Source organism: Hipposideros armiger, unplaced genomic scaffold, assembly GCF_001890085.2.
Source record: "Hipposideros armiger isolate ML-2016 unplaced genomic scaffold, ASM189008v1 scaffold_257, whole genome shotgun sequence".
NCBI lineage: Eukaryota > Metazoa > Chordata > Mammalia > Chiroptera > Hipposideridae > Hipposideros > Hipposideros armiger.
In genome coordinates, this window is record NW_017731607.1 from 709,154 (window position 1) to 733,647 (window position 24,494).

The 24,494-nt window shown below is 39.3% G+C and overlaps 1 protein-coding gene across 4 annotated transcripts in view; it reads right to left on the reverse strand.

Moving 5' to 3' along the window:
- ELL2 (elongation factor for RNA polymerase II 2) overlaps positions 1–24,494 on the reverse strand; it is a 71,797-nt gene that overhangs the window by 5,644 nt on the left and 41,659 nt on the right. For all 4 annotated transcript variants that reach the window (XM_019656278.1, XM_019656277.1, XM_019656276.1 and 1 more), the window contains 8 exons: positions 23,303–23,424; positions 18,876–19,039; positions 11,871–12,130; positions 9,837–9,961; positions 9,591–9,678; positions 7,239–7,809; positions 3,985–4,051; positions 406–577 (listed from right to left, as the gene is read on the reverse strand). In XM_019656278.1, the coding sequence (XP_019511823.1) occupies positions 406–577; positions 3,985–4,051; positions 7,239–7,809; positions 9,591–9,678; positions 9,837–9,961; positions 11,871–12,130; positions 18,876–19,039; positions 23,303–23,424 (1,569 nt within the window). The remainder of the gene's footprint in view (positions 1–405; positions 578–3,984; positions 4,052–7,238; positions 7,810–9,590; positions 9,679–9,836; positions 9,962–11,870; positions 12,131–18,875; positions 19,040–23,302; positions 23,425–24,494) is intronic.

Genomic DNA, 24,494 nt, shown 5'->3' on the forward strand with positions numbered 1-24,494 from the left:
TGGCACCAGATCCAGGAGCTGTAGTCTGAGTGGAGATGGCAATGCAATCAAGTATTGTGATAAATCCCAAATCCAATGTTTTTTTCCTATTTAGTTGTATTTGCTATTTTTCCTCAATACACACATTATAGTAAATGTATAAGTATATGTCACATACTTTATACATGTTATATAAAAAATAGTTATTTTTTTCCACTGGCAGAAAAATAGGTTCATTGTGTTTACTTATTTTCGAAACTATTTAAAATAATTTAGTCCCTGCTAATTTTCAATGAAAGCCAAAAGCTGCAGAGAAGCTGGTCAGCAAGCCTTGCTCTGAAGGCTAATAGGAGACCTAGGGATGGGCGAAGCAGAGAAAGACAGGAAAACATGGAAGTCAGTTCGTCCGGGAAGAAATGTGTTTACCTGATACTCTTTTGAGCCCGGAGGAAGCCGCTTCCGTTGGGCATCCAGGTTGATAAACCTTCTAGCTACAGTCTCCATCCTGGCATGCAGAGCCCTGTATTCATCATACTCTGCGTTGAAGTCATCCTTGTAATTTTGGCGTTGCTCATAGGAGACGATAGCAATATATTTTCTAATAATAAAAAAAAAAGATAAAAGATAAATGGAGAGTAGCTACCGAGTAAACATAATGCATGAATTCCGGATTAAAACCAGATCTTTCAAAACTATATCCACACATGTTTCCCAAGATCGAATGTTGCTTTGCCACTGTTTGCTGCCACGTCACTCCTTTAGAGACCTTCCAGGTGAAATTATCCCCCAGAAGAGCTTAAGAGTATCAATGAAGGAGAGTAAACGTAAAAAAAACACGGTGGCAGTGGAATTAAAGTAAACTGTGTAAAAAGAAAACAACATTCACATAGATATAGCTTCCTAAACCTTTCTCCACCCCAAGTAATTCACTATCACACTAGGAGCAGAGGCCAACCCATCTCTTCTGAGACACATGGAGACAGAACTCGCCGGGTAACGTGAAACCAGGACAGTGTCAAGCTCTGTCTAGACCGGCCGCTTTCTGAGAAGGAGTCTATCTTCTGGCCTTTCATGCGGCTGTCATCTAGGTGCCAAGGCACATTTCCTCTAGCCCTTTCCTCCCATTTCTGACGAGGCAAATACATAAAATATAAAAGGGGAATTGTCAGTTTTTAAAATGAGAGGCCACAAAAACAGAAAAAAAGGTATATTTCTTTAGTTATTTTCAAACATTTAAATGTCATACTGTGTAGAACGAAAGTCAGTATTATACTATTAGTCTAATTTACTTTTTTAATAAAAATGTCACAAATCCGTTTTACTTTGGAGTGTGGCTACTTCTAGGGACCAGGTGAGTGAAAGCCATTTTCCTAGAGTGTCAGCTTATTCAGTTTGTATTAATATTAAAATGGGGTTAATATTATTTGTGTGTGGGTCCAGGAATGGGGGGTCACAGCAGGGTCGGGTCTGGGTCTTTGCACTCTGCTTGCTTCTGTCATGGAATGCAGAATTCCCTTGCCTTTTTTGAGTTAAAACTTGAGATTTCAAAGCCATTTCAGGCAGGTGGCAGGAGCTTCAGAATGCCCCAGGGGGTACACAATATTCTTCACTGCGGGAAAACCTTGGAGTTCAGTCCTCTCCAAAATGGTTTTAGATCATCTTACTAGCTTTATTTAAAATGCGATAGCACAGGTGCCTAGGCAGAAACATGAGAAAAGTGATGTGGCGAGCAACCCTAATGTTTCATTAATATTTTTATTCATGCTGAGTTAGACGCTGTGGAGGCTTAGTTTTCTAAGTGTCATGAGACACTAGCAGTATGCTGACTTAAAGCTGCCCTGCTCGTCTCTTCGCTGTTGAAAGAACACGGCCAGCCCACAGTGAAGCAGTCTTCCCCAGACATGGGCTGTCCTGACTGTACATTAATGTCAGAGGGAGCCCCGTGGGGAGAAAGAAGTCCCTGGGGATAAGCCTATGTAGGCAAAATGGCTCAATTGATCGTAAAACTCAGGTTCAATTTGTTATACAAAATATCCTGCTTTCCCAAACCACACTCTTAGTATTTCATTTAATAAATTCCTTAGGAAAAATAACCAACTGGCCAACAGTTGTGTTGCTAATATAGAAGATTTGATTATACTGGCATTTTCATTAAAAGCATGTCACGATTTTTTTAACAAAAATTATGAGTTCTACAGTTGGCTCTTAATGCAGTGATGGAATAAAATCTTAAATAGTTTGGATAATTCACAAAAGAAGCAAAAATATTCGTATTATACAAAAATTAGGAATACTGTAGTGAAATATGAATTATTCAGAAGCTGATGATTAAAGTTTTATAATATGATCTTTTGGTTTCTTATGAAGCAACTTAGGTTTAAGTTTTATCTTTTTGGTGATTTTTCTGAAAATTCATGTTTTCTCACAATTTTTAGAAAAAATTCTCTACATGAGACTTAGTTTTTGGTTAAAATAAATTGCTTTTACTTAAACTATCACATAGGTTATGTACTTTCATGGTTTTTAAAAGAGCTAGATACATGACAAATGTACAGAAATGCACTGAAGCAGATGTAGCAACCATCCTTAGACTGATAAGTTAAAAATTTTATTTAAGATACAGAATTAGCTGATTAGGCTGACAAAACACAACCTCAATCCACGGGTAAAAGGCTAGAATTATATTTCAGTCTCCCCACATGATCTGTCATACATAACAAGTATATATCACTATGACAAAAAAGAGGAATTCCAAATCCGCCACAAGAGAAGGAGAGCACAGTCCTGCAGTTGTCATGTGAGGGGGGTGCCAGCATTCCCAGGAATTTTAAGGTGAAGTGGGTTTGCCGTTGGAGAAGTGAACCTCCTCATGAGTGGGGACAGGTACTATCCTCCAATTGACCCTTCCTGAGCCAACATGGTGGTGGCAGCTGCCCCACAGAACTCTAAAATCATGCAATACCTCAAAGGAGAGAGAACTCAGCATGGCTTCTTGGGTTCCTTTTAGTTAAGAAGCAAAAAAACCAGCCTTATGGTTTCATGCTGCATCATTCCCCAATAAGTATAGCTTTCACACTACTGTTAAGCAAAAGTAACACATTTTAAGTATAAAATGTTCTCTACACTGGAAATGAACATTTCATTGGACATGGTGAGCTAAATAGCATAGTTTAACTTTGTCCACCGTGAAATGCTATTAAATGGACAAAAAAATGTTTATACAGCCCAGATTCCATTTTCCATTCAAACTATTTTGCACATTTGTTCATTTTTAAAGATATCGACCATCACTTTGCACATTTGTTCATTTTTAAAGCTATCGATCGTCAGATGTTTGTTCTTTCATGCTCCATTTTTCTAGCTCTTGCAACTTAATTATTTTCTTCCTATAGAACCCTTTGAGTCTGTAAAAAAGCTAGAATTATGTGTCCAAGTTATAATTTCTGTGATAACCAGTTACAAAAATGTCCCCAGCTCAGCGTTTAGAAACTTGTCATAACAAGAAGAACATGATAACCCATACTAAAATGAGATGACCAAATTTTACCATTCTCTCCTCTTAGAATTAATTTGATAGCAGAGCTTTATTTAAGTAAAAACGAATCTGTCTTTAGTTTTTACTAACTGCCGGGATTTAAGCACTTTATCAGTAATATGCACAGGGAATGATTGTGCATTGATTGATAGGCTGTCAGCTTTGAAGAGTTAGATCCCTGAAATCTTCCATAATCAAATGCTTGGCCTGGCCCCGGAACAAAGGACAGGCTTCTGTATACTTGTAAGGCCACCAAGCAGAGCTCAGAGCAGGGGAGGCACAACCTGCTCAAGCTGACGAGGGCGCATGGGGAACAGGCAGGCTTAATGGCAGCCTTTCAATTGCAGGGGTGGCTCCAGGACTCTATTTCTGGAACTTCTTACTTTTCTGATTTGCAAATTAGGGGAATAGAATTTGCAAACTTTCTAAAATTAAACAGTTCTCTCCCACTGGCAGACATCTGAACTTACATCAAATAATCTGGGAGTTCCATTGTTGAAGAATGCTCCGTAGAGGCAGTGCAACCCTCTTTAACTCCTATGAAGAAAAAAGAATTCAAGTGTTCATTAAACAGTATGGTTATAAAATGCCTATAATTCTAAAATAGATCAGAAACATCTGGAACACTTTTCCTCAAATTTTGTTCTTCCGTTTCAATAAGCAACAGTGAGCAAAGAATACAATTGAACACGAACAATGGAGGCCCTCTGACCAGCGCCAGCAGAACTGACGCCAAGCATTGAAAGCACCCTGGCGACTGCAGTGTCTGCACAATAAAGGAATTCCATCTTAACCCAAGGTCAATCTTCTATTCTTTCAACAACAGTTGTGGCATCTGCCCAGCAATTCAAAGATTGTGGTGGCAGATGCAGCCAGACAATGGGAGATACAAATTTTACATCAACATCTACTGTTCACAGGATTCAAACAAGGCAGATGAGACAATGAAGTCAGGTAGCAGACTGTTTCAGCCACTGTATGTTTACTGCTCCCCTTTTTGTATGCAGACAGTAGAACTGGGTAGCAAGGTTTCTCATCCGTTTAAAGTAATTTAAAATAAGTTATTACTGAATGCTGATTCACACTCCTCTAGTCTCTGACCCTCATAATAACAGATTTGTTTTTAAAAGAACAAATAAATAGATAAAGTGTAAGTCATTCAGAACTATGCCGTGAAAGTGGGTCAAATCCCTCAGTATTCTATTTGTTTGGATGCACCATTTCCAAAGAGGGTTTGTTTATTACACTTTTTTTTTTTAATCTCAAAATAGAATTAAAGTAATAACTCAAACCCTAAACTTGCCTGCTGGCAAAACATACGTGTTCAATATAAAACAAAAGTAAGTATCTGATAATTTTTTGGTTTAATATTTTAAAGCACATATCACTAAACAAATTATGCAGATATGGAATTATTATTGTTTATATTCCCCTTCTCCATAGTCAATATGTTCCAAGACCCCCAGTGGATGCCTAAAACCGCTGATAGTACCAAACCCTATACATACTATGTTGCTTCCTAGACATACACATACACTTTATGGCTTCTCTTTGGCATATCCGAATTGCCTGCATCACTACTCTTGCGCTAGGGGGCCATTATTAAGTAAAATAAGGGTTACTTGAACACAAGTCCCGGGATATCCAGACAGTGGATCTGATAACTGAGATGGCTAAGTGACTGACAGGCAGGTTGCAGATGCAGGGTGGAGCTGGACAAAGGGATGATTCACATCCTGGATGGGGCGGAGCGGGACAGTGTGAGATCTCATCACGCTACCCAGAACGGTGCACAATTTAAAACTTATGAATCGTTTATTTCTGCAATTTTGTATTTAATATTTTTGGACTGTGGTTGACTGCAGGTAACTGAAACCATGGAGAACAAAACCGTGTAAGATGGGGGACTACAGTATATTTGATTTAGGCTTGGGTAAAAGAGCTTGTCTTTACAACAGCCCGAATTTTAAAGGAAAGGCATTAAGTCCAGTCACCTGGCTTCTCCGTTGCCAGACACCAGATAAGCTCCAACAGATACAGGGAATGTGGGGCTGGATCGTCCTGAATTTGCGATAATCTCAATTGTCTTTGAAAGGTACTACATCTTCAGGGAAGGACTCAGGGACTAGGTCTGCTTCTCCAGACCTCCAGCTCTGAGAAGGTCTCACCACACTGGGATACAGTCCTGCCATCACTGGCCTCCGACTCAGGACCACCATCTGAGGGTGGAAAGTGTGGAGAGTGGGGTATACCCTGCAACCTGGGTTACTAACTCTGAACACGAGGCTTTATTACCTCTTGCCTTTTCCTAACCTGGCAAATTCAAGTACCATAGAATTTGAGGGCAAAAGCTTACACCTGTCTCTTGGGTCACATTACAGCAAAATACTGATCTAAATATTTCAACAAATATGTTTTGAGGTGCAATATACTTAATCGAGGTCAAAAAAGGCACACTGTATTATACTATTCTACAATCAAAGCTTCTCTCATATGGTGAAAGTGGTCAGTTAAATCTAAGGATTATAGGCTTTCAGTATTATGGGCAAATTATAGAAAGAGAACACTCCTTAAACTCTATTCATTAAAGTAACTTTTCTAAAGTTGTATTTCCCCTGGGGAATTTTGCCTTAATTATGCTGGGTTTAAAACTGACAGCAGTGGGCCGGCTGAGTGGCTCAGTTGGTTAAGAGCTCGCTCAGGAGTGCAATCTCTGAGCAACAGGGTCGCTGGTTTGATTCCCGGCCCGAGCTGAGCTGCTGCTGAGTTGCCAACAGGTGGCAGGATGGCTCAGCTAAAGAAAGAAATAAGTAAAACTGACAGCAGTGCTAAGTGAAGGGCTTGGTTAGTCTATGTGCTGGCATGCAAGGCATTAAGTTTTAGAGGACAAGTCTTTTTCATTTTTAAATAAGAAACATCTAATTTTGTCATTAGGTTTTAAAAATCAGTATACCTTAGGTAAGCAATCTTTCTACTGGTTAACTTTTATTTAGGGGTAAAACATTATTTTAAGCTTCTTTGGGTCTCTAGATATTTGGCTTCTAAAGCTCCCAAAAGCTTGAAATGATTCATTTTAGTAATAACAACTGATGTTAGTTTACTAAAACAGTGTTCTCAAAGTTGAAAAAAAAATTCTGAAAATCTCCCCAGCTAATGGCCAACAGCCTTGCATAAGACAAATTGCTTTCACTCTGAGTCAAGATGACATTACGGATCTGCAAATGTAATTTTACCTTGCCTGTTTTATAAAGAATTTGACATTTCCCCTGTGCTAATATTAATTAAAGCAAGGGTGACCCTGTTTCTTTGGCAAAGAAGGAAATGAGTATTTTTATTGCTAATTGTGTGTCTGGTTAAATCAGTTCAAGAATGGCATATAATAGGTCATGTTGAGGTTGCACAATACCATGACAGTTATGGAAAATAGCAACAAAGTGCACCTTCCAAAGGGGTCTCTGGGGGATGACAGGGTCATTTTCAAACGTCACCATTTTATTAACAAATATAGAAACCATGTTTAATAGTTGGCTAAAAAAAGACCCAAAATGACTGCTATAAAATGCAAGAAAAAATCTGCTCAAAAACACACTAAGATTAATAACTAAGCGGTAGCATATTTGATAAAAATGCATTACTAATTATAAACAGCATGATCTCACACTCATGCCAGTCCCTTCTTCCCATTCATTTACGTGTGAAGTCGGTTTATACACATGTCAAATACCTTCACTGGAATCCGGACTGGAGTTGTTCAGCTTGGCAATTTCCTCATCTCTTTTAAGGTTCTCTCCCTTCTCCTCAATCATCTCAGTGTCGTGCTTCTTCATTTGGTCCTTTTCCTTGTGTTTTTTAGACTTCTTTTTGGACTTTTTGTGAGACGTTGAATGGTTTTCTTCCATAGGCGTTGGACACTTTAATAGAACTGAACCAGGGGGTAAGGTTTCCAGAGAAGTCCTAGAGGTATATTTGTCTTGCTGGTCCTCGTAGATACTACCGTTTTGACTAAAACTGTCGACAGGCAGGTCTTGAGTCCCCCGGCCTTCTGGAGTGCTAGGGGAGTTGGAGTTAGAGTTTACAGTCTGAGGGGGATTGGAGACGGGCAGGTGAGTTGAAGGCAGTGGTGGGGCAGTGGGGATGGCAGCCGCTGCAGGGGGCGGCGGGAGGCCTGCAGCAGATTTTTCATTGGTGGAATTCAAATGACCATTTAATGTCGGCGGCACTCTATTTGTTAGGTGAGATATTCGAGCTTTTTTATTCATTAAAGGATCAATGAAATCTGAATCTAAAAGCCGTTTCTGGGGGAAAAAGAACAGGAAAATATATGAGCCAGTCTGCACTAAAACTCAATATATGCATCACTGGTTGCCATAAGAACAACTGGGTAATTTTATTCAACTGAAGTTTAGCGCTGGTGTTGCACTAAACCTTTCTCCAAGCTTAAGCAAAAACAAACATGCCACAAAAACAAAAGTGAAATAAATTGTCAGGTCTAATGCAAAAAAGTGGAATCTGACAAATATATGTTTCTTGGCGCACTTACATTTTCTGATTATACAGCCCCACCCTAAGCTCCCTGAGACACTATGCCAATTGAAGTGCATTATCCCACTCCAGAGATATTAAATAGAGGCTTCCTCCTTCCTCTGCTGGCCATGGCTGACCTAGTTAGAGTAAGTGAGAGGAGGAAGGAGTCGGTACCGTCTCACTGGCAGGAGCCACAGGCATGGGTGAAAGCAGTGAGCCTCCACTTATATAGTCTCCTGTAACATGCGAAGATGTCCCTGTCATGAGTATTTCGGCTGCCATTTATATTTCACCTGCCTGATGACGGGAACAGCCAGCACCTTCAGAGTTTCTTTAAGTGTCCTTATCATTGTGGAAATACTACTCATTTTTTTCTCTCTTAACTGGATTGGAAAATAAGTCTTAATAATTGGTCCACATAATGATATGTATGGAATTACTGTTTCAAAAACAAAATTTAAATCATGCTAATATTAGCCTAATCCAGCAACAATAGTATTTAAATTAAAAAGGAGATTCAGACAGGTGCAAAGTATAAAGCATACAGCCAATGAAATATTGTGGCTTAAACTTCAGCTTAAGAGAAAATAAGTGAATCATCCCATTAATTTATTGTGTTTTCAGTTCAGCACCTTTGGTTTGGCACCCAGTGTACACTAGAATTCGAAGTGGCTTCATAGTAGTTGGCATTGACCTTGAGGCTTCTGTAGACAAGTGTACGTGCAAGGGCTGAATCGCCTTTATTTTGTTCCTCCTCTGTGCCTCACAATAGGTTGCTCACATTTCCTGACGTGTGAATAGCCTTTGCCCAGGGCTTGTGCACTGTTCTCCACACAGCTGTCCTGTCTCCCTAATCCTTGGGAGGGTCCAGAGAGAGGAACGCACTGTCAGCAGGATGGGGGTAGAGAGATCTGTTCCACTGTCAATCCCAAAGACCCGGGAAACCGAGAGTTCAAGGCTGGCCAGGTCCCCTGAGAACTCTAATACTATCCAGGATCTCCCCACCTTTTTCCAGGATAAAGTGAATCTCTTGGGGGACACTAAGCTGGATTAAAGTCTGATTGGAATATGTGATTGGGATCTAATCAAAAAGTGCTTTATGAAAACAAGTATGAAAATGGCAGATTTTTTTGTTTGTTTATTTGCTTATTTAAAAAACATTTTCCCCCAAGAATATTTTCCTGGAATATGTTTCAGATACAATTAAATATCTTCAATGTACTATATAATCTGAGACTGTGTATGGGACTGGATAAGTAGAATAAGTGGGAAATAGGTAATGTTAAACCAAAATGTAACCTATAAGAATGGAAAAGCAGTTAGACATTAAGTCCTTAGACAAGCAGTGCTGTGCAGTGGAGAGGGGTTCTGGGCTAGGAGTTGGGACCCAACTCCAAGACTGAGCTCTGCAATGAACTGGCGGTGTGACTTCCGGTAGGCGAGCTGTGCGACTTCTGTGAGCCTCGCTTCTCTCACACAGAAATAAGAGGACCTGAACTAGACTGCCCCTCTGTCCACTTCAGGACTGTGATTATATAATTTCATGAAATACCTGAGGAGAAGATGCAGTGTCTCTACTAGTACATACAGGAGGTTCTGAGTGGCTGGTGCTGGCAGCATTCTGACATGGGTTTAGTTTTCTGTAAAGGACACACATGTTCAGTTATGGAGACAATTTTTACAGAATCGCACAGAAAGCTTACCCTTGCTTCTCTCTTCCTATCTCCATACTAAAATAACAAGGACTAAAATAATTGCTTATTTGCATCATTTTTAAAGAAAAAAATAAAGAACTTACCTTGAGAGCACTGAATCTAATGACCGTCTGTCTATTTCATTGTATCCAGGCCAGTCTCTCTGAAGCTCTTTAAAAACATAATCCTTTAAGGTATATGAGAGGTCCTTAGGATTCAGATTGGCTACCTGGTACATGGTTTGAAAACAGAGCATTAGATCGTTTTGCTATTTCCTAACCTAGAACAGGCAACCTTTTGGATTTATACTGAAAACAATTATATCAATTGGCCACAAAGGGACTGCTAGTTTTGCATATGCCAGATCTTAATAAATAAATGCTGTTCAACTTCATTTGGGGAATTAAAACTTTATATACACAGTTAAATTTTTTCCCTGAATGGCCCACTGTGTTTTGTCATATTTTTAATCAAATAGTAAGCACACAGGCAAAAAGTGGAGGAAGATTATTTTAAATCAATTTTTTCTAATCAAAGGAATCCCAAAATAGTTATGTTATCAATTGCATCATCATTATTATTATTCATTATTATCTACTTTTGAGTCAGTAGAAATCCATGGTCACTTGTATTAAGTAGAAACCAAACAGAGCCCAAATGTTAGGTTATAAATTTCTCCTTCAGTAATCAACAGAAATTATCTCCATAAATAGTATTGATTCTGATAACTATTTTTGCCACTTTCTTGGATAGCTAAGCTTGTTCCTTGTATTATAGCTGCTAGTTCTCCTGAAGAACCACTAATTCAAAGGCCTTGAAATCCCCGAAAACCAATAAATGGAAATATAAACCAAAATAACCCTCAAATTACTGTTATAAGTCAGCCAATTTATTCCCAGTGTAATCTTTTCTTATCCCATAGCTACAATTGCTAGAGTATCCAGGCCTAGATTCCGTTAACACAAATGTACAAATTGAAATACCAAACCAAGAGTCATTTTTAAGGCTGGCAAAAAGGTATTCCTCCTGTTATTTCCTATTGGAAAGGTCTTTTTAATAACTTGACCTCTTTCTGTGATTTTTAACAGTACTATCAAATATATACGCTTTTCTCAAAGCTCAGCTGAATACTAATCTAATGTTAATGTTGTTATAAAGTAGAAAATGGTAAGCTTATCTTAAAACTCAAATTTGCAAATAAATTAATATGAAATACAACCAGGTTTCTCAAAGTGGAATGAATAAAACAATCCTTAGATTTTTCTATTATCCTGAGCACTATACATACTAACACCCCAGAATTAGAGATTATGGTTTTACTCTTTCATAACATTTACTATCATGTTTGAACATAAGAGAATAGAAGAGAAACTTTGGAAATGTTACTGCTTTAGAAAGAAAGCAAAGAGATGGACTACCATTTATGGTGGATTTGAATGCTAATCAACATTTGTGACCCAAAGTCAGTATGAAAAATATAAGTTACAGTCTGACAAGCTGATGGCTTTAACAAAATTAATGACCTACTTTTATACTTAAGCTTGTGATTATAAGATAACCGACCAGAGCTAATACTTGATATATAACACAAGTGACTGATCTCAACACACCCAATAATAGAAAAATGCAGAATATAGGCAGCAAAGAGTATGCAGGGCAAGACACATTATAAACTATTTAGTAGGTAAAACTAGTCTAGTTTATGCCAACCAGAGACCGATAATACATTGCACAACTTCACCTATATAAACCAATTAAAATTATGGCAATAGTTTTTATGGGTTAAGACTAAAAACAGACAACGAAAACTTCTTGCTTACTTTTTTTTTAATGGAATTTCAGGGCAAAATTTATTGAACCCAAATGAAGATAGTGACTCAAAAGTTTAATTTTTTTATTAACAATTCAGAAGCCTCTAACTTATAAAACCTAGTATAAACACCCATATTTCAATTAGTTTTTAATTAAGTGTTTAAAACAAGATTTTTTACTGAATACTCAGGAGTTATACTTCACACAGCGTTATCAGAATGACCCTGAAATGTCTCTACCTCAGTAACAATGGCAGTAACAAGCCTTCCTAACTGAACTTCTCAACGAGAAGGTAGGTGGCAGGCATCCTCTCTGGCTGTCCTCACCTGTTGCAGAATTGCTCCGAGGGAGTTCTTGTCTTTTTGATTGACACCATCTTTCTGCAGTCGAGCCAGCAGCTCCGGTTTCTTGTAGGCCTTCAGTGCCAGTAGGTGGATCACCCTGTCCCGATATGGCCGCTGAGAAACACTGCTGCTGCCATATGTCTTTCGAATCGTATTTGCAGGGTTCATGGGGGTTGACCTTTTCCTCTCAGGCACAGCATCTGAAATAACTTGAGGTGCTTTCCGAATTTGCACTCTTTTCCCTAAAGTCCAGTGGAAATGACATTGTTACACATTTGTGTGTATATATATAATGAGCATCTCAGTTTCCACAACTCTGAGTTAGGTACCTGTTCATTTCTGGAGGGAATAAAGACCACTACTTTATTTCAGATTTTACTTTAAAGACATGTGTAAACGGAAAGCATTCTAAATAAATGGCCTAAAATATGAATTAGAGGGAATCATTTATTGGAATAAATATGTATTATAGAAGTATTTTGGCCACTTAGCTACATATAGATAATAATTAGTGACACTCACCACAGCAACAGACCAGAAATTTTAAGGTTGTAGATATTTGATGCTCACCTGTGCTATTTACAGAACTTAAATCTGCATATTATATGCCATTTCTTTGGCAGATGTGAGTAAAGCAAACATGTGGAATGTGAGAAATAACCTGTCGTACCTCACTAAGAACACACCTTTGGCTGAGCTGGGGCACTACTTTAATAACTTCACAGATTTAAAAGCCACAAAGGGGGGAGTCAAGCATGTGGGATAAATACCCACAAGTGATATTCCTTTTCAACAGGCCATAACAAATTTTAAGAGTCAAAAATCAAAAATCAAAAACAGAACCAATCAACCAACCAACCAACCAAACTCCCAAACTCAGAGGGCCAGACAAGCAAGATCTCTCCTGTGTGGTGCTGAGACTACACAGGTGAGTGTGTTACAGGAATGGAAAATGGTAAAACGTAAAAAGGCAGCTTTCACACCATTCCCACACAGGCCAGTGCCATTCACATAATTAACTCAGTTTCTACTTAGAATTAATATAGACAAGTGTTTGGCAAAGTGGCTACTTCCAGAAAAATATTTTAGGCTGAAGTGACCTGAGAAGTCATCAGGCAGGTCACTGACAATGCCTAGGAACCACTCCTTGCTAAAGAAACAGAAATTAGACTGAAGCTGTGTGAGACCCTCATTTTATTATTTCTGAGGTAGAATCTGATAGCTCATTTAGTCTATTCTAAGCCCCTAACTCTATGCCCTCTGATTAAAGAGGGGAAAGAACCAGTAACGCCATACAATGTGGGGGGCAACTGCATTAGGTATAGGACTAGCAACTAGAAAAAACGCTTAAGTAAAAGCAGCCTCTTAGGTGCTGGTCTGGGGTGAAAATGACTTAATGGGGCAAGAGGTTTACTGAACAGTAATTCTGTCCATGCTGGGCTCCCCAGGCCTGGCCAGGGGGTGCTGTTTGGCACCATCCTAAAGGGGAAAGGGTGAATGATCTTTTATAGTCCTTTACTATCTGGACATAACTAATTTAAATATCAGATCAAAACATTGCACAACAAAGAACTCAATATTAATGGGACATTGCCCAATGATAAGAATAACTATTAAATTAAGGTACAATTAGAATTTTGGAGATCGATTTAGATCTGGTTTCTGTATTTTTCTTAATTTAGAGATAGCTAGTGTCAGATGGGCAGGGACCTAATTAGTTATCATGCACCAATTTATGTGTTGGGGGGCACTGTGCTAAGAGCTTTACACACAATTACGTCTCACAGTAACCTGATGAGGTGGGTGATGGTCCCATTTCACAGATAAGAAAACTGAAGCCTTCGATGGGATAAGCTCAAATGGAACAATACTCAGCATTCGGAAGGTTCTGTGATCAACATCCAAGTGTTCCTACTTGTACTTCTTGGTGGGAAAGGTTTTATGAACAAATGCCTAATATCTGTTCTTGTTTCATGTTAGGCTGCAAGCTCTGTTTAGGCAGGGCTGTGGCTGCTTTATCCATCAGCAGACCGTGAATCAGAATTTGATGATTAGCAAAGTGAAATGACTACAAAGTGTCTGGATAACAAAAAGAGAGCAAGTAGGTAGCAGAGGAGCTGGAATCAAAATGGCATGTGCTTTCCCATATTGCCAGACTTCCAGAACCTGAAGACACATTGAAATTCCTAATGTGGCAAATGCAAAACCTCCCAATGCACCATTTCTCAGTTGCAATAATGTTAACCCACAGTACTAGTCCTTGAACTTCTAATAGGGATTTGTGAAAAAATAAATAAAAAATAGGATCAGGGTCACAAAAGTTTACGAAATGCTATAAATTCTACACTCTCCTCCCCCTTGAAACCTGTTTAACTTATCCTTCCCCAAAGCAAGTTAACTGTGGAGCACACCCACCCCAACTCTCTGGGGAGGGGGATGGGCAAAGCATGTTTAGGTAAGCTCTCACACACCAGGACTGGTCATTTAGAATGAATTCAAGCCAGCAAGGAGGGAAAATAAAAATAAAAACAGAAACTGACAGTACTACCACTGTGTTCCGGGCGGCACTACCTCTTCTGTAGGTCTGACCCACCTTTGATCCTCAGTCTCAGGAGAACCCCTCCCTCCCTGAAGTAGGCACAGGGCAGGCCAATAACGGAGGCTCGCTTTTCCCTTAAGAGGGGTGTAAGTATTGACAAGAAATTAAGAGTCTGGTCAGGGATATGGCAGTTTTGGAGGCATATCTGGGACCTCATGCTAGGCTGTCGTCCATCAGTCCAAGAATCTACCCACAGCACATTCACTTTACCTTTACCTCATTTTTCTTTTCAACAGACAAGTCATGAAGAGTAACCCATTTCTTTCAAATACTGAAAGAACAATCCAGCCACACTGGGCTGCCGAGTTTTACACAAGGATCGCTTGCTCACTGGCTACCTATCAATTTGTGCCTATTTAACCAGGAAGGGGCCCTTTGATTAAGGTAAGAGAGCCTACAGATGAAGAAAACATCAGTGCTATAAGTAGTTATTAAAGAATTGGGATGCTAAAGAAAAAAAGAAAGGAAAAAGTAAAGCAGGAAGATGTCAGGTTCAAAGTGGGTAGAAAAAAATGCCTTTATTTTTATTTCTTACATGTGCCTCCGAAAAGCCCTTTTAATAAAGCCTGTGGGAGAACCTAATTCTCTTCCCAGACCCAACTGCTAATCAATTCCCTGGGCTCCAGACATAAACAGCAGCAGTGGGTCCGACAGGGCTGGGTAATCTGGGACTCTATCTAAACCGTTGTTTCATAACAAGGAGTCTACTTCTGGCTTCTCTATTTAGTTTGGGTAATCTGGAACTCTATCTAAACTGTTGTTTCATAACAAGGACTCTACTTCTAGCTTCTCCATTTAGTATGAGAGGGCAACAGTATTTATCTTCCATCTAATGGCTCTGAGTAAACAATCTGAAAGGAAGGTGTAAAACAGTCCATCAGAAAGAGAGCAGGGATTGCAGCCACTTCCTGCAGTTGTTTTTCTGTCCTGTGGAACCTGGCAACACCGACCCAAGGCTTTAAAAACACTGGTAGGGCCCTAATGGTGGTGTGACTCTGCCATGCTTAAATACATGATCCATTGAGTGGAATCCATCTCCACCATTTGGCATCTATGATCACTTTTCAAAAGGTTTACTATCAAAATGTATACACACAACAGTCACGAAATGTTAGAACTACAAAGAACCTTAGATGTTATCTAGTTCAAACACCCCTTATTTAATATTTGAGAAAATTAAGGTCCACAGATGTTAAATGATTTGTCGAAGGTCACTCAAACATGTACTGACTCATCAGAAATATGGAGGATGGGGCAGAAGTTGGGAAAATTGAGAACAGAATCTGAGGAATTAGATTGGTTGGGTTGCTTTGTATACCTAAATAAATATTAGCATGTATAAAACTTTACAGTTCAATAAAATTCCAGAAATTAGGTAGAAGTCAGTGAGTAGACTTAAGATACTGGAAAACTTAAAGCAGTCGTTGATTATTTTTAAATAAAGGGAAGGGTTATAACAAGACAGTGCTCACCTCTGATATAAATGCCATGACTAGAAGTGGAAATATTACTGACAAAATAATAATAATAATAATAATAATGTTTTCTAGGTTTAAGTCTCTCCTACTCCTCTCCAGGCAAAATAGGTTTGGGTTATTTTTCAGCCCACAAGAGGGTTGCAGAAGCTCATATTCCTGGGTGACGAGGCCAGCTGACCCCCAGGAGCACAATCTTCATCCTCTTAAACTGAGCCTGTGCCCTAATTCAACCATCAGAGGCCTGGCCTAGCATTAAGCCGGCGCAACCCACAGTGGGGCCAACATTATTCCCATCTGTCCTCTACCTAGGCTGACACTGTTGAAAGAAACCTTGTTCTGCAGGTCCTTCTAAGCTGGCATAGGGGAGCTTTTGGTATCATTTTACACGATATATTCAATTATGAATTAAGAGGTATCTCCTCTTAAGAAAATAACACAACTTGCACAACTTGTTAGTGAGGCCAAACCCTAATCATTTGCCGTGTGCTGATGCATAAATAGAGAGGTAATGCTGACCTGCGCCATGGGGTGATTGTGAGGTGGAGGTGAGTAAGCAACTACATGCTGAGTGCTAACCAGTGCCTTGAGCGCCATGGGCACTGAGCGCTGGCAATGTCAGTACTGAAGAGTGATTGACTGCATTTTAAAGAACAACCAGCCAGATAGTTTTGAGATACTGAAAAAAGCCAGAAGATATATACTGAGCTACCTAGAAGGAAAGAAACATGGTAAAGGGCTGACAATGGATGAAGATAAAAGAAAAAGATCAAAACATGCCATAACAAAGAGCAGTAAAAAAGGAAAAACAATCAACCGAAAAGTCTATCAGGATACTCGTCTTCTGCTCCCCTCTATTCAGAACTTTTCTTATGAGTAGCATGTCCTGTTAGGAATTTTGAGGTGAAGAATTAGAGGCAGTCAGAGGAAAGCAATAAAAATAAAGGGTTGGGATACAGGCCATATTAAGAAAAGCTAAAAGGAGCTAGGATTATTTGACCTAGAGAATAGAAGGCCGAGGAGGTTAATGACAAGATTTCAGACCAGAGCAAAACATGGTGCTGTGATGGCTGGGGCACCAAGGAAACAGCCCAGAGGAACAGGCCAGGCGGAGCACCTGGGCTGGCACCGATCACCGCAGGGCTCTGAGGTGGGAACACACGTGCAGGGAGGGCAGCCAGCTCTTCTGAAATGGAACAGGTGTAATGTGGTTCGGATTGAAATTTATAACCCCCAATTTTATGTGGTCACTCTCAAAAATGTATACACATCATGTATAGTGCCTATAAGAAACCCTGCAAATTCTAAAATTTCCGTACCATTAGGGGGTGTATGGCCTATGGGATTGTGGGTGTTGAAAAGTCTGTTGTGTAAGCTGCAAATGAACTGTTCCTGACCTTATCAAAACAAATAAAACACATGAACCTAGTGGACACCCAAGGATCATTCAGTGGAAAAGTACAGTAATCATTGCTGATTTTCAGGCTTTGGAATAAATCAAGGTAAGGTTTTACAGCTAGTTACACTGCGCGCGAACAAAATCATTTTGATGGCTTGAGTTTTCTCTTCCTTTGTAAAACACATCAATTCGTATCGCTGTTTATAAAATGGTGATATTAGAGTAAAAATAAAAAAGACTTTCAAAGCAATAGGGACATAAAATTCGTAGTCTGTATTTAAATTTAAGAATAGTGGATCTTATACATTTAAAATTTTTGAGATTTAGCCTACTAGCACAGAAAGTTAATTAGGTTACTTGTGAGGATAAAGGAGAAAGAAAGGAGGCTAGAAGTTACTGCCTTACTCAGCAGGAAAGGGGAAGGTGAAAAATCTCATTGCTGGTAACTTACTGGGAAAGGAACTGGGCCTCATGGGTAGAGATATCTGGGGAAGCCATGAATTGTTGTTCAACCAAACTAAATATATCAAAGCTAAGCACCAAGTCCCAGGAGCACTGGCTTTGTTCCAAGGAAATACTTATTAAAGACACCAGTGGAGCTTCTCAAGGCTGCATGTAATATAGCTGGGTCAGCAGTGGAGAAATGCAGAAGTAGAATCCTACCAAACCATGGAAAGATATTAACGGGTTTGGTTCTTCAAGGGACTGCTTTTGTGAGCATTTGTGTTGTCCACATTGATGTTCTTTTCATCATTTACTATTCAGTGACTTGTGTTATTAAACTGACCAAGGTCTCAAAGAGCTCATTCTCACTCTTGATAATTCTCTTTATTACTAATAAGCACTGTGAATCGACTCTTTAAAATTGTTGGGGTCACTACACATAAAGGAGAGACTCATCTTGCTGTTCTGGTCTTCCTTCCCTTCAGTCTAATGGATATTTGAGTGAATTGATGATAAACATGATGGGGCTGGGGCAGGCTCTTAATTGATGGATAGCCGAGGAAGAGGATCCATAAATGACACCCCAATCGAGGTACCGAGGAGCCATTACCTTAATGCTTTGCTACAAGCACATCTTACACTTTTGTAATAAAAATTCCCTGTTTGGAAAAATCCTCTGAAAACTTAAGCAAAAGCTGCAACAAGGAGGTTACTAACTCAAATCTTAATACGTTTTTTAAAAAAGTAACCCTACAAAAGTGCAAAACAAAAAACACGTCCACTGTTGAAATCACATCATCCAATGACAAAGAAAACACAGTACCAGAACCCAGTATTGTAACATAATAACACACAGCAACAGTGGATTCAGGATTTATGAAAGAAATGTTTTAAATCTGCTCTTCAATTAACCAGCAGTCTGAAAAAAACAAATGACTTTGACCATGTTATCCAAAATGTTCTGAAAACTAATTTCTGTGTTTTCATGAAATTAAATATTACCAGTATTTACCTACAGTGATCCTGTATTATTCCAATCAATGAATGGGAAGAAAGATATCTATACAAACCTACATATGGTCCACCGGGTTTGATAACTTTTGTGCTTCGGTTGCGAGATTCTTCTTCTGCCTGGGTCATTCGTTCTCGTGTCATCTGATACGAGTCGTTTGTTGCACACACTGTAATTTTATCTTGTATAAATCCCAGGCAATTGAGCTGGGAGGCTCCAGAGCTGTCAAATAAGATGGTGGCTTTATGAGAGATGCCCCTTACTTTGCACAATACAGGCAAGCAAGAATTGTATAATTCTAAAACCAGCAGCCCAAGTAACTTTGCAATCCTAAAATACCTAATATTAGTAATTTTTAAATGTAATGATTATTTAAAATATGAGTTTCTCTTCTTCATTTCATGTCACATTTGTTTCTATATTGTGAAGAGAATGGGTGAAGTGAGCTCTCAGAGACCAAATCCATGAAATTTTGATTAAAAAAAAAAAATCAGTATTTGTAGTGAAGACCAGAGTCCTGATGGGCAATATGGTTCTACTTTAATAGTCAACTATTTAAAAAAATTATCTACCACTGAAATGAGAAATGTTAAAAGTTTACTTTTAGTGGAACCATAATATGCATGTTTTAGAACTGACTAGATGAAACCGACCCATCACAATTCTTTTTGTTTTTAATAAGATACTAATTATAAAGCTAAATATTGCCAAACATTAAAGCTTACTTTATGGTTATTAGCCCAAATATCCTAAACATTTGTAGAGTTTATATTTATCACTTTGTTAATCTCTATATAAGATGACCTATTTATATAGCAAATATTGAAGTAAATACTGAACAAGGGATTTTGGCAGAAATATTTAAAACTTGAATATTAACTTTGGCCCAGAAAATGGTTCTGTTTCCAAGTATTATGCTAATATTAGGGGGTCATAGTAACATTATACTGGTAATTTGTGCAGGCCTGGGGGGAGCAAAGGAGAGTTTTTCAGTTAAGCCAAAGAGAGCCATAAAGGACAATTAAGAGATGAGGCTGAAAAGGGCATGCGAAGTACATTACACAGAGGTTTGGCGGTCATGGTATGGATTTTGGACTTGATGCCAAGAATAAGAGGCTGAAAATAGGGGAGAGAAAAGACCTCATTTGTACTGTAGAAAGATCAATCTGAATGAGAAACAGATCGGGAGGAAGTGGGCACAGGAGCAAAAGCAGGAAGCAGTGAGGAGGCTACTGAAGGATCACAGGCCAGAAGGGGTTGCTTGAATCAGGGCAGGGTGGTGTGAGTGCAGAACAGTAAAGGTTCCAGAGACGTGAGGAGGCAGGATTGACAGGATTTGGTCAGTGATTAGCCATAGAGGGAGGGGGAGGGTGGGGGAAGTTAAAGATCGTGCCCAGGTTACCTACCAGGTGTGTGGAGCTGCCATTTATTGAGACATTGGGGTAGGGTTGGAACAGAGAAAATGAGTTCAGTGTTGGACCTGGTGACTTGGAAGAAATGAGATGTCTCAGGAGGGAACCAAGTGTGCAGAACACTAATATTTAAAATAAGCAATAGGAAGACAAAAGGACCACAGAAGACTGAAAGGGCACAGCCAAAGAGGTACAAGGAAATCAGAAAAGCAGAGTCATGCAAGCCACTGGATAGAGTGCTTCAAGAATCAGAGTGGTCAACAGTGTGAAATGCTGGCTCCAAGTCCAGAATAATGAGACTCTAATCAGCATCCACTGGATTCAGGGGTAAGGAGGTCAGGGCCCCCTTGGGGGAACAGTTTCGGCAGAATGGGAGAGCTGAAGCCAGTGAGTGCTGAAGCCAGTGAGCGCAAAGGAGATTGTCTTTTTCTTTTCAAATAAGACTCCCCTGAGCATCTATGAATGCTGAAAAACCGATAAAAGGAGGGGAAGGAAGAAGGGAGGGAGGTTTAGCCTTCCAGGGAAGCGGGGTGGAGAAGGAAGAGGAGGAAGACAAGATTGCAGGAGAGCACAGAAAAGACTGCAGTATGAAGGTCTGGTGGCAGGAAGTCTGAATTTCAATATCTCCCCCTATTATTTACCAAATAATGTACATAGTAAGAACAAGCTGAACCTGTTGCCAGGATGAAGTTTTAGTTTACACAATTCAGTATCAAGAATCAGATCTTTACGTGCAAACTAAGTAAGAGTTAAACCCTGCAGGCAAGAAGGCACTAGAATTCTCCGCTAGTCACTTTTCAACTGAGTTATACTTTAACATATGCGCATAAACGGTCGCACAGTCTCTCTCTAACCTCACCCACAGTTTCCCACTCCTGAGTGGGCATTACTGTGCAGGGCTGTACACTCAAAACCATGTGTTTCTTACCAAGGCTGTGAATGGGCAATTTAAGAAATTTGTGAAAGGTAATTTTGACTCTGGGTTTTCTTTCATTTTACATATGAGAAAAGTGTGGCTTAAGGAGATTTAAAAAGAAAGGTAAGAAAGGAGACGAGTTAATATGTAATTTTTGGACATTGGTTGGGCCTTTAGTTTGAGCTTCACAGACACTGTTAAGACTAAAAAGGGGGCATAAGAAAGTCCCTGCCTTTGAGGCGCTTGTACAATTTCAGGAGAGGCTGGATCAATGGGAAAATAAAAATTAAATCGGAAAGGTGGGTGCAGATTATGAAAAGATTTGCTTGCCAGGTTGAGAACTGAGAGTTTGAGTGCTTTTGTTATTATAGTGGCAAATTTCAATTTATATCCATGCCATACCATTTTATAAAGCACCTTGGATCATTCTTTCATACTTGGATCATACTACTGCATTTGCTCCAATTTTCTCACAATAATGATTTCTTTTCTCTTGCTGCATCATTATTGTTTTCTTTACACGTGACTTTAAATCCTCCAAACATGCAAGGTAGAAATAAACACACAGGGTATTGGTGATGAAAGGGAGAAATCATATCACCTATGATGGTATGACTGGTTTTGAAGAGGGGTTTAAGTTTCTTAATAAAATTCCTAATGGGACATAGTTCAATTTAATATCAAAATGTTCTCACTATAATAAAACAGTTCTCTTAAAAACAAGCATTTCAGATGTTGGCACCGCCATTTGAAATGGGTGTGCTCTGTGGTGTGGAACGAACACTGGGCTGGGAGTTAGGAGAACTCAGTTCTCATTTTCAACCCAGTCACTAACTAACCAGCTATATAACTGTGAGTGAATCACCTGTGCAAAGAAGGGGTTGAACTACACAATTATCAAGAACCCTTATACTTGGTGATTCTATAGTTTATTATAATACTGTCCCATAGAACTTTCTGCAATGGTGAAATGATCTGTATCTGTGTTATCCACTCTGATAGCCATTAGCCACATGGCTCTTACGCCCGTAATGTGTGGTTAGTGTGAGTGCAGAACTGAATTTTTCATTTTATTTCATTTTTTTCAACTGAAATGTAAATAGCCACATGTGGCCAGTGGCTGTCACAGTGAATAGTGCAGAAAGGTCTATATAATCTAGAACACATGCAATTTATACCAAAAAATATAAGCTTGGGAGTGGGCAAAATTAACATATACTCAGGAAAATGGCAGATGAAGATAAAACAAAATGTTATTTGGTCACCTTAAATGGGAGGAGAAATTCAGAACTCTTTCAGTGATGTGTCTTATTTTATATCTTCCTGCACTTTCCTTTTGGCTTTCTCCCACGCAGGGGAGCGCTCCCACAGTTTCAAGTACAGCACAGCTAAGAGATAGGGATGGAGGGCCCGGCACTTTGGGCCAATATCATTGTTTCCTGGAGGTTGGGGGCTCTAAGGCCTTGTCTTTATCCACAGGCAGAACACACTCCCCCTACTCAAGGGGCCCATTCTTTAATCAGAAACAACCACCGCAAAGAAGAGTGAAACAAGTGGCGTATTGTTGACAGAGGATCTCGGTAGATAAGGGTTCCATGGTACCCTGGAATGAGGGTGTGTATTCTTGTCTTCCTCCCTCCTTTTTTTTTTAATCAGAAATGACTGCTATACTGGGGTTAATTTCTCATTTCCATTCTGCTGCAGAATAACGATTTAAAAAAAAATCTATCTTAAAACAAGGCTTGCAAAGGGAAGAAGGGGATACATAAGATATATACACACATACATATATTTTTTCTCCTTTACTCTTGAATGCAAGCCTTGAGTATGCAATAAAGTACTCTTATTTAAATGCAGTGAATAAAAAAGTTTAAATCCCCAAACTTCTCTTCAATTAAAATAAACAAACCACCTTTGATAGGTTAAAAAATCTGTACTTTAAAAAACCCTCGAGGGCAAGAACATTAAAATTTTGTGATTGTATCCCACAGTGACAAATATAATTTCTAGTGCATAGTAAGTGCTCAATATTTTCTCAAATAAATAAATGAGCTTTGCCATTCAGTTCAATAAATATTAACAAATGACTACTCTGTATTTCGTTTTTAATTTAAAAAACACTCAGTTTCCCTTCAGTGTACCTTGAAAAGCACTTACCTGGAGAGCCTTTGCTGGATGCAGTCAAAGCTGCCCTGAGGGTTGTCTTTACCCACGTTTGACAGATAGAAGTTAAATGTATGCACTTCATTGAGGGGATCATTTTTGGGAATTTTGACAAGCTAAAAGGAGGGAAAAAGAGAGAAGCACCTCAAATTATAAATTTTCCTAGAATGGTCTGATGACTGACAGACTGTTTTCCAAGTAACATTCATTTTATACCCAAGCTCTCTTGAGCATTTAAATTTATAGCACTGAAATTACCAAATCACCCGAGGGATCTAGCAAGCATGCCTATAACTCACCACGTTCTCATGTCTGTTTTCTACCGTTAAGTGTCATAATCACTTCTACTCAGTCCGTTTAAGAGGAAGCCTCTTCATTTCAAATGAGCAAATGATTACAGTTCACATGGAAGAGTTATTAGTGAATTGGCCAAAGAGCTCTTCCTATTTTCAGATACACAGGTTCTGTCTGGCTGACATGACTCCTCCTGAAGAGTTCCTAGATATTTAAATGTTCTCTGAGATAGAGTCCATATCCCAATCTTTTGCTCCTTATTGTATACACATTTCATTTTAATTCTTGCTTCGAGACATATGTGTGTGTGTGTGTGTGTGTGTGTGTGTGTGTGTGTGTGTGTGTAAAATAACTAGCAGCATAAGGTGAATGCTGTAATTATATTCACAACAGAAAGCAGTTGGGTGTTTCTCTCTGCCCTGTGATTCCCTGACTTCCCTCATGTTGACAGGACAGGCTTAGCAGCCTACAGAGATGATTCTGCAGAGCACTCCAAGGCCGAGCCACAGGTGACATGGAAACAGGCAGTTGTCCTCTATGCTCTTGCTCCAAGTCTGATTTCTCTACCAGATGGGAAACCCTGTCCGTGAGTGAAGGGACAGGGCTGCCTGTGCTAGATGAATGAGCCCCTGCACGGGGCACATTTTCCTGGCACGTGGTAGAGGCTCAGAAACGTCTGTGAACAAATGAACTGGAACCTCCTCACTGTCTTTCAACCTCTCCACCCTTTTCAGCTCCTGAGACCTTTCTTCCCTTGGGTATGCAAGGGCCACCATGGTGATAATTACAAAAAGGATAAGTTGGCATGAATGTAAAATATGAGATCCTGCTCTCCAGTCCCCAAATACAGAGTCTTGGTAATTTATTAGACAAATAGGGAAGGGAAAGTATT